General features: G+C 60.4%; 2 protein-coding genes across 3 annotated transcripts; both read right to left on the reverse strand.

Moving 5' to 3' along the window:
• Positions 1-1,164: 1,164 nt before the first annotated feature.
• On the reverse strand, positions 1,165-3,614 carry LOC109258043 (interferon-inducible GTPase 5-like). Its single transcript, XM_019434579.2, has 2 exons — positions 2,536-3,614; positions 1,165-1,928 (listed from the first exon to the last, which is right to left on the reverse strand). Exons 1-2 carry the CDS (start codon positions 3,137-3,139, stop codon positions 1,285-1,287), a joined length of 1,248 nt encoding a protein of 415 aa, XP_019290124.2. The 5' UTR covers positions 3,140-3,614; the 3' UTR covers positions 1,165-1,284.
• Positions 3,615-5,681: 2,067 nt separating this feature from the next.
• LOC109258038 (interferon-inducible GTPase 5) lies at positions 5,682-8,852 on the reverse strand. Of its 2 annotated transcripts, none has more exons than XM_019434576.2 (2): positions 8,757-8,852; positions 5,682-7,250 (listed from the first exon to the last, which is right to left on the reverse strand). In XM_019434576.2, exon 2 carries the CDS (start codon positions 7,143-7,145, stop codon positions 5,751-5,753), a length of 1,395 nt encoding a protein of 464 aa, XP_019290121.2. In that variant the 5' UTR covers positions 7,146-7,250; positions 8,757-8,852; the 3' UTR covers positions 5,682-5,750. The 2 variants fall into 2 exon arrangements, with proteins under 2 accessions (XP_019290121.2, XP_053762420.1); XM_053906445.1 differs by having other exon boundaries at positions 5,682-7,212; positions 8,757-8,808.
• Positions 8,853-10,314: the final 1,462 nt, after the last annotated feature.

Genomic DNA, 10,314 nt, shown 5'->3' on the forward strand with positions numbered 1-10,314 from the left:
AACCAGTCTCTGCTAAGGAGGAAGCCCCTAGAAAAAGGGGTATTCTGTTTCCTGCGGTGACATCAAGTCCCATCTCTGTGCCATGGATAGGAAAAGACAGTGCCCTCCTTTGGCTAAATGCAGTGACTACCTTCGTGTCGTCTGCTCTCAGTTGAAGACAGTGCCTGCCTTTGGTGAAATGCCTCGTTAAATGCAATGCCTGATTCAGTATACGGTTAAAAAATAGAGTGTGTCTTAGTTAAATACGGTGGAATACAGGGCTTACCCTGAGTTGAAACAGGTTCTACCCTTATCCAAATGCTCGTACGTTACCCTTAACACACAGCGCCCACAGTTGGTGAAGTATGGTGGCTCCCTTTGCCTACAGAGCTCGTCTACTCTTGCTTAAAAGTAGTCTCTGCCTTGTAAGTCCAGAACCTACCCTCAGTTAAGTACACCCTTCACTTCAATATGGTACCTACCTCACCTACCCGGTTTAAATTCACTACCTCCTAGCTTAGTGTTTCCCCGAGTGCGTCTCCAAGTTGGTCTGGCCACCGCACCCATCCCAAATTAGTCCCGACCTTCGAATCGCGCCACCTCACCCTTCCCTAACGCGGTTGGTTCCGTCACCAGCCAAGTCTGGCTGCCCGCTACCCCATGCCCCTTTGGCCTCCTTGCCTTCCTCCTGCCCTTGAGCGTACCCGTACAGTCCTGGCGTCCTTGTTGTGGGAATCCTGGGGGCGGGGCGGGGGGTGGTGAAGAAAACACCCAAGAGGCCAGGAGTGGGGTCCCTGTAGATCTCTAAAAGAGCGAGGGGCTGAGGTCTGGGAGGCATGACACCCGGGTCTTGCTGACCGAGAAGACCTCAGGCAAGAAACTCCCTTAACGATCTTCAAGGCCGTTCAGAGCGGAGACATTCACTTGCCCTCTCAGGGAAATGCTTCTGAACCCCTCGCCCCACTGCCCTGACTACACAAACACCTTCCTAAGTGCCCTCTCAGCTAGGCAACTGAGATCCTCCCCACCTTGTCAGACCTTATCTGTCCCATGTCCCGCCCCCTCCCTCTGCTTCCCAGGGGGACTGCTGGTTGATTTGAGCGTCCAGGGCAGGGAAGGTGGGGGCAATGGCCAGAGAGGGCATAAGATCCGGGGCTCAAAAGTACAAGACCGCACACGGCGCAGGAGGGTTGGAGCTTGAGTTTCTTTCCATTCCTCAACACCATCCGGCCTGGGGACAGATGGAACCTGTGTCCTCCCACTCTTACACTGCCACCTCCAGCTGGCCTGAGCTCAGGGCTGGGATTACTGATTGCGTTTATCTGGGAGCTCATGGTCAGAGTCGTGGAGGAAGGCCTGGGTCAGCACTCTCCGGGCGTCCTTGACCACCTCGTCTAGAGCTGTGCGGAGCATGTGGTAGATGGTGGTGAAGCTGATGCCGCAGGTGGCCAGGGCGCCTGGGACGGGCACGCCGAGGAGCTCCTGGGTGAAAGCAGAGGCATCCCTGGAGGCCTGGCCCAGTAGCTCCACCACCAGTGCCTCAGTGACCTCGGTCTTCCAGCCCTGCACCGCCGCCAGGATCTTGTGCAGGGGCTGGCCTGTCTGCTCAGCCAGCCTGACGAGGGAGTCCTCGTCGAGGCCGAGGCTGTGGCGGTAGCCCTCCAGGGAGCTGATGAGCACGTACAGGTCACATGCCACATCCCGTACGCCTGGCACGGGGCTCGGGTTGACGCCACAGGCCACCGTGGCCACCAGCCAGATATGCTGCCGCAGCGAGGCTGCCTTCTTCTCTAGGATGGGCTTCGAGACGTTGGGCACGGCCAGCAGAAACGCGTGCTGCTTGTGACTCTCCAGTTCCTTCACCATCAGCTCCTCCAGCAGGTGGAAGTTGTACTTGCCCAACTCAAACATGGAGAGCAGGAAGACCTTGGGGTCCTTCAGGCCCTCCGCTGCAGAAGACAAGAGCGCCGCTCTGTTCCTGCGCCGGAGCGGGCCATGGCGTGCCGACCGCCGCGGAGGCACAAGCACTTGCTCTGAGTGCACAGCACGTGGCTCGCGAGAGTTGGCCCTGGAGCCAGGCTGCCTGAGTCCGGACCCCAGCCTTGCTACCCACCACCCGTGTGGCCTTGGGCAAGTTACCCAACCAAACAAGGGGATAACTGTACCTGCCTCGTAGGGATGTTGTGAAGGGAGCGCATGAAAACGGTGCCTGGCCCGCGATAAGCCCTTAACAAATGTCAGCTGCCCTCGGCCACAGGTGCCAGCATCCCGTGGGTGCAGAGCTTTTGCACCGCTCTAACTTGGCAAACACACGCGCCAGAACGTGCCCTGTTTCCTTAATGCAGGTGATTGGTCTCTGTCACCTGTGACCGGGAAGAGCCAACTCTCAGGAAGTGAATGGCAGCTGTAAGCATTATTTCACCGCGGGGCCCGGATCAGTCACGCAGCGCGACATTGGATGACCCCTTCTCCCACTGTGGGCCTCAGCTGGGAGAGGAAGGGGAGGGGGCCGGCAAACCCTCCAGAATCCACCCACCTCCAGAGCCTGAACCTCACCCCTCAGCCGCCGCCCACAGTCTTCCCGGATCTGGCGGAGCACTCCCTCCTCGGAGAAGGTGCCGGGGCGCCGGCTCCGCGAGGCGGCAATGTCCACGTCCACCTTGGAGCGGACGAGGTAGAAGCGTTTGCCCTGCTGCAGGATCTCGCAGGCCAGCTGGGCATGGTGGGTGGTGAAGCTGTCTGAGGTGATGATGATGAAGAAGTCGTAACGTTCCAGCAGCACCCGCTGGAGGTATCTACCAGTCGGGAAGCGGGACGTGCCTATGCCCGGCAGGTCCCAGATGACGATGTTGGGGTACTTAGGGTGTGGGTACGGCGTGGGGTCCACCGTCATTTCCACCACGCCCGTGCAGGCTGAGTTGGGGTCCTCGTCTCCCAGCCCCCTGATGGCATTGACAAAGGTCGACTTGCCTGAGCCTGTGCCCCCAGTGATGCCAATGTCCAGCCTGGCATTCTCCAGCGAATGAAGTGTGGCCTGCAGCCTGGCGGCCACTGCGGGCAGACCCCCCGCCTCAAAGGCTCCCATCAGAGCACCGGTGTCCCTCCATAGCTCCAGTATCTTGGACTGGCTGAGGCTTGACTGGAAGACTCTGCCCGCCATGGGCTACCTGACGTCCAGGCCTTCAGGATCGATGACCTTTGGCAGGGCAGGGAAGGGAATATTTTCACTCGGGGCCGCCCTCTCTCCTCTACACCCCCCAGCACGCCCAAAGTATCTGAGGCCTTGCCAGCAATCATACTGAGAGTGCAACCATATGTCAGGTCCCGTGCTAAGTGCTTTATTTCAGTTAACACGTATTCATCACTGCCAGGTTCTCCTCCTGGAGCATCTCATAAAATCCTCATAACAGCCGGAAAAGGAGATTCCCTTACTATCCACATTTGGCACCTAGTGGAGAAATCGTTTGCCCAAGACCTCTGGCTAGTGCATGGAGTGTTGGGAATAGGAATCGGTCCCTCTGATCCTAGAATTTAAATTCTTTTTTTTCTTCAAGATCATTATTTTGTTAAGATTTTAGTTTCAAGTAATCTCTACACCCAACGTGGGGCTCGAACTCACAACCCTAAGATCAAGAGTCGCACGCTCCACCGACCTAGCCAGCCAGGTGCTCCTAGAATTCAAATTCTTAAATTACTTTTTGTGGCATTTACCATGCACCGGGCACTACAGTCAACCATATAGGGCAGTAATTAAGCGCTGGAACCCTCATCGTCGCTGGTAGAAGTTAGTGTTCATTTAACGTTTACCCGGGGCCAGCCACTGTCCTAACCACATGCGTAATTTCACTAAGTCCCCATTTTACAGAGAGGGAAACCGAGGCTCAGGGAGGTAACAGTCACTAGATTGTCCAGCCTGCACCAGAGCCAGGACATGGACCGGCTCCTTCTGATCCTTCTGCCATACAGCCCCCACCACCCTATGCTCACACCGCCAGGGAGTCCCGTGTTCAGGATGGTGTGTGAGGGTGCACGGGTACCGGGATGTGGGCTGTATTTTTGAGAATAGGTTTGCAATGGACTGTCTATCCTTGTATCTGAGAGTCTGGGATTTCCCTACCATAACCCCTCACACCCTCTTTGGCGCAGAAAAGTCCATGTGAACCCCAGAGTAGTCCCGGCACAGCCAATGGGAAGGCGTTCCGGGAAGGGAAGAATCCTTTGGTTAACCCTCCAGGGGAAAGCCGCCCGTCTTAGTCCGGAATGGTTTTCTAGGCTTAAGGTAATTCGAGGCCCCAAATGAGGCTAGAATCATCATCACCAGATCTGGGAATACCCACAGGCAGTATTTGTGAGCACCTAGGGGTGAGGCCACCTCCCCGCAGGACAGTCCCCGCTTCGCCGCCGGTCTTATACACAGCCTCCGGGGTCTTCTTGTGAATTCCTGGAAACTCGCCTTTCTCCGCACCTAAATCCGACCCCATCCATGACCCTTGTTCAAGCCCACAGGAAGCCTAGGGGCAGCCCTTGTCCTGTCCAAAGCCCCTAACCAGGTAGCGTGCGAATCTTTTAAACACATGTGACGCTTGACTCGGCATGTGAGGTTAGGCTTGTGCGAGGGTGTCAGATTCACTTTTGCATTCCTACCGAAGAGCCAACAGGGAGTAAGGGAGTGCCCGGGGGTTTGGTTTCACAGGGTCCCCTGGGCAGAAACAGATGCCCTCACCCCATCTACGTGTTGCACATGCCCTGTGTCACCCGCAGCCCATGCAGCTCTCAGGAATCCTACCGCCATCGCCCCCTCTCAGTTCCATGGCCTTTCAGGACAACCCCAGCATCCGTGCACCCACACACCCACGCGGAGACAGCAGGTGACCCCAGTCAGCAGGCTGTTCACAACCTCGGACCCACAGTGTCACACCCCCGGAGACTTACCAAGGCCCCTCCCAATCACACACACACACCAGAAAGCCCGTCACCACACACATTCCCACAAGCCTCCGAAACGACTCGTTCTCGGTGGCGGGATTCGCCCTCTGCCCCCCCTCCTTGCTTTGGCGGGCAGAGAAAGAGCCCACCAGCCTTACCACCCCAGGCTCCACGCGGAGGCCAGCCCGAGGCCGTGGGACCTCCCCTCCCCCCCGCCACCGACACCCACCATCACTCATTGGCAGCAGGGCTGGCTGGGGATGCTCCGAGCCCCCCACCCTGTTTAGCTGGGTTGCTAGGCACCATTGTACCCAACCTGGGCACTGATTGGCTGCCCCACCACCCCCCCCCCCCCGCCTCCAGAGGAGGCCTTTGGGACACTGGGCTTCTCTGAAAGGGACAGGAATGGCAACAAAAATAAGTACCATAGCCAGTCCAGTCCCCACTAAGTCACCCGCACAGGTTGACAGTTGACACAGGTCTTGGGTCCAGGCCGGGACGTCCCGTTGCCCCACAGATCTCCCTTGGCTACCAGGGGACCAGGGAGAGAGATCCCGGCAAGGGGCCCTTGGCCCGCCATCCGGATCTTGAAGCTCTCCCCACCCAGCTCCATTCCCCCCTTCCAGGTCAGTGTATCCCTCTCGGCCTTGGGCGCCCAGGCCTCCTCGGGCCCCTCCAAACCGCCCCTCCCCCGCCCTCCCAAGATGGCAAGCTCTGGCCCCCTCCACGTCCGCCCCTCAGCGACCGCAGCGCTCATTTTCACTACAGCGGCTTCGGTCGGTTGGTTGGTTGGTTTTTGTCAAGGCTTGGTTTGTGGGTGAGGCGAGGGGACAGGGGCCGCGCGGTCACTTGTCTTCCAACAAGTCGCGCTTCTTCCAGCTGTCGAGGATATACTTGAGGAGCAGGCCGAGCTTCCGGCGGGTGGAGAGCGGGGCCTCCTCGCGGGTTCCCTCCCCGGACACCCGCTTTTCCACGCCGTTGTCACCCGCCGCCTCCAGGCTGACCGAAGCCTGGGGCTCGTCCTCCTCCAGGGCCTTGATGCGGACCCGCTGGGCGTCCTCGGCCATCTCATTGAGGCAGCCCTGGAGCATGGTGTAGACGGCGCCGAAGCTGATGCCCCCGGCCACCAGCGTCCCGAACACGGGGATGCCCCTCTCGAAGGCACGGGCCACCCGCATGGCGCCGTCGGATGACTGCGAGTAGAGCCGCAGGACAGTTTCCGGTGAGACCTCGTTGGCCAGTGGGGACCGGATGACGGAGCGGAGGTCGCCCGCCTGCTTGCCCACCTGCTCGGCCAGCTTGGCCAGAGAGTCGTCATCCAGGCCGAAGCTGCGGTGGTAGCCGCGCAGCGAGCGGATAAGCAGAGCGTCGTCGTAGGCGGCCGCCAGCCCCGGCACGGGCAGGGCCTGGATGACGCCCGACACCAGGGCCGTCTTGAGCACCTGCTCCTGGAGCATGTCTTTCTTCTTCTGCAGCGCCTCCAGCGAGATGTCCGGCAGCGACAGCAGGCCGGCGTGGCGCCGGTGGGCCGGCAAGTCGTGCTCCCAGGTGGACACGAGCAGCGGAAAGTCGTAGCGGGCCGGCGAGAGGTTGGACACGAGGAAGATGCGGGGGTCGGCGACGCCGGCCGCCCGCAGCCGCTCGGCACAGTGGTCGCGGATCTCCTGCAGGACGGTCGCCTCGCTGAAGCCCGAGGGCCGCTGGGTGCGCGTGGCCGCCAGGTCCTCGTCCACCTTGGTGCGCACGAAGTAGAACTTCTTGCCCTGGCGCAGGATCTCGGAGGCCAGGCGGGTCTCCACGGCCCCGCAGCGGCGGGCGGAGACCAGCAGGAAGAAGTCATAGCGGCAGAAGTCCACCTGCTTCAGGTACCTGTCAGCCGGGCAGCCCGGAGAGCCGGCCCCCGGCAGGTCCCACAGGGTCACGTCGGGCAACTGTGGGTGCGGGTAGGGCGAAGGCTGCACGGTGGTCTCCACGACGCCAGTGAGGGCCGCGCCGGGGTCCTCGGCCCCCAGGCCACGGAGGGCGTTGATGAGGGACGACTTGCCGGCGCCCGACTCGCCCGTGACGCCCACCTCCAGGCGAGTGCTATCGGAGGAGGCCAGCAGCTCCCGGAGGCGAGAGGCCGCCTGGGGGATGTCGCCCGACTCGAAGGCGGTGCGCAGGGCCTCCAGCTCTTCCTTGGCCATGAGGATGGTGGTCTCCTCCTCCCCGGGCACCGCGGGCAACCTCGAAGTCGCCATGGTGACCAGCGGCTCAGAGGGTGCGGGGATGGGGGGAGAGTCACGGGGGGCGCGTGGTCCTCGGTGTCTGCGGGGGTAGAAGGGAGCGCTTGGCTTCTCCTGGGCCTTGGCACAGGGCAGGGAGAGAGAGAGAGAGAGAGAGAGAGAGAGAGAGAGAGACGAAGGTATAAGGGAAGTCCCTCTGGCACCTCACAGCCCTCCCCTTCTCAAAAACCTGGGGTACGTTTTTGACACAAGGCAGGGCGGTCTGGAGTCTCACGGGCCCAGGCTCACATCCCATCCCTGCCACTAACTTGCTGTGTGACCTGGGGCAGGATAAGGTGGCTCTCTGAGCCTGCTTCTCCGCGTAAAGGGCACAGTGACTGACCTACCTCCTGAGGTGCTCAGGACCCTTCAAAGGTAACCTAAGAGCAGGAACAGTGTGACAGCAGCTCGGGACCCACGCGGCCACATGGGGCCCCAGGCTTAGAAGGCCCGGCTCTTGGCTTAATACTCTGCTGACACTGACCGAGATTAATGATATTTGAACCAGGGGCCCTGTGTTTTCATTTTGCACCGGGCCCCGCAAATTTTGCGGGGCTGAAGCCCAGCACCCGGGCCCGGGCAGGGAGCGCTGTTGGGAGCAGCCGGAAGGGGTGGTGAAGGGGACCCAGACCCTGGAGCCAGACCCAGAGTCAAATCCTGGCTCCCCACAAACGCGCTGAGTGACGTGGGGCAGGCGACTTGAAACTGCCTGCCTTACTCCCCTCATCCGTAAGAGGAGGCTGTGACTACGATAATAGCAAACCACCTCCTTGGGTTGTTGAGAATTAAGCGAGTTGATACATATAAAGTCCTTGAAATACTGTCTGGCACAGAGCGGGCAGTCTGTTATCAGCAGCAACTCCATGATTATCATGATTAATATTCCTAGCTGTGTGACGTTGAGCAATAGCCTGCCCTCTCTGAGCCTCAGGGGGCAGCAACCGCACCATGGAAGATAACCTTGCCACCTCATGGGGCTGCTGTGACGATCGATCGATCGTGAGCCCATGTATCTAGCCCTGGGCCAGCGTTCTTGGGTTCAGCTGGTGGGAGAAGCCTGCCGTGGGCGAATGCCCAGACGCTGGGAGTCCTTCTCATCGAACACCCCGCCCCGCCCTGGTTGCTAAGCTAAGTTCACGCTAGGGATCGCCGTCCCCATCAGACAGAGAGGGACCGAGGCTCGGACTACACAAGTGATGTCCCCAGCCAGGACTCAAACCCAGGTCCCTGGGCTCCCTCATGCCTCCGAAGGGCCCCCTCTGTCTTCAGCCACACGTCTTTGCCTCCCTGCCTGTCTTCTGGGCTGTCCCTGTCCACCCCCCACATTGTTCCCACCAGGTCCTACCCACCCCCCTGCCACCCGGTGTAGGCATTTCCCCCACGCTATGCCCGCTGCCCCTGCACCCTGTCCCCCTAAGTAAGGGACAGGAGAGCAAATGCTGGGGCAGGTCCCAGTGGCCAGGACCAGAGAGGAGGGTGGCCCCTGGGGTGGGACTAGGGCTGACAGAGCTGGTGTTGGGCCTGGAAACCCCTTCCTCCCTTCCCCCACAGAGTCCAGCCAGAGAGCCCTGCCCTCAGGGGACTCACCTGCCCTGCAGGCTCTCCCTGTCCCCTCACACTCTCCCCGCCGGTGGGGTCTCCTCCCCTGTTAGCCCAAGGTCAGACCTGTTGCTAGGACCCATTATAATAGCAAGCAGCAGCTCATTGGCCAGCCAACCCTAGTGCAATAATGCGGCGACAGTGATGTCAGAGGGCGGGGTCCCCATCCCCTGGCTGCTGCTGGGGCCCCCTTCTCGGTCACACTGGGCCCTCAGTCCCCCACAAGGGACCCAGAGAGCTCTCTCTAACACCAACAGGCTCACAGCCCATCCGCTGTCTCCATCACCCTCGGCACAACGTCCCAGCTCCGCAGCCTGAGCCTGTTCACCGCCCGCCCTCTGTTTCTTCTCCTTCCAGGGGGCTGTTTCCCAAACATGTCATTCATCATTCGTGTGCCCTTCTCGGCACCATCCAGTCACCTGCCACCCTGAGATGTGTCGCACACGCTCTGAGCGTGCTGATTTAGCTTCGCCAGCGCTGGCCGCGGGGAGAGGCCAGGTCTGAAACCACCCACACGGTCACGGCCACGGCCACGGTCACAGTCACGGTCACGGCATGCCTCTGCCTGGCCCTGGCCGGGTCTGGCGCCCACAAGCTGCGGTGCAGCGCCACACCCCCATTCGGTATCTGGTATTCAGGCCCCTGGGCTCGGCCTCTGCCTCCCCAGAGCTTTACTGTCCTCTCCTGTGCCCAGCACAGCCCATCCTTCAAATCCCAGCTCAGTGCCAACTCCGTGTGAGGCCGTGGTCCTCTCTGCCCTCTCCCTCCCCTGCTTCCTCACGACCACCCACCGCCCAAGATGGCAGCAGTGTGACAAACCAGGAGGCCAAAGTGGGGAGTGATGTGAATGAGAAGAGAGGCTGAGGCAAAGGCCCCCGAGATGGGGAGAGTCGGGGTGTGGAAGGAGACCCCCCAGGAAAAAATCGGAGGGAAAGTCCGGCAAGAAGACAGAAGGGAGGAGACACCACGTCAGAGAGAACCAAGGAAAGACAGGTTACAGAGAGGAGGAAACACACAGACACAGGGAAGGGGCTGAAGGTCTAGAGACCAAGACGCCCTGAACCCCAGCCACTGGGGGACACCCCGCTCCCCCAAACGCCAGCCTCCATCTCCACAGCATCCAAGCGTGTGCACACACACACACACACACCCAGCTCTCAAGTCCTTTTAGGACCATGTCCACCCCATCCACCCCCCAAGCCTCTTCTCCGCCCAGGCCTAGTTCCACGGGCCCTCCCCTCCCCCATTTCCTGGGGTGTCCCCAGAGGCCCCTCCTACCCAAGGATGGATCTGAAGGTCGGTTCTGGAAAGGAACCTGGGGAAACAACTTCAGGAGGAGACGGATGTCCGGTAAGGGACTAGACCAGCTCAAGGCCACACCAAGAGTCAAGGAAAGAATGGTCTGGAGCACCCGGGGGGCTCAGTCAGTTAAGCTTCCCACTTTAGCTCAGGTCATGATCTCACGGTTCATGAGTTCGAGCCCCGCATCGGGCTCTCTGCTGACAGCTTAGCGCCTGGAGCCTGCTTCGGATTCTGTGTCTCCCTC

Source organism: Panthera pardus, unplaced genomic scaffold (assembly GCF_024362965.1).
Source record: "Panthera pardus isolate Hobbes unplaced genomic scaffold, ASM2436296v1 HiC_scaffold_18, whole genome shotgun sequence".
Lineage (NCBI taxonomy): Eukaryota > Metazoa > Chordata > Mammalia > Carnivora > Felidae > Panthera > Panthera pardus.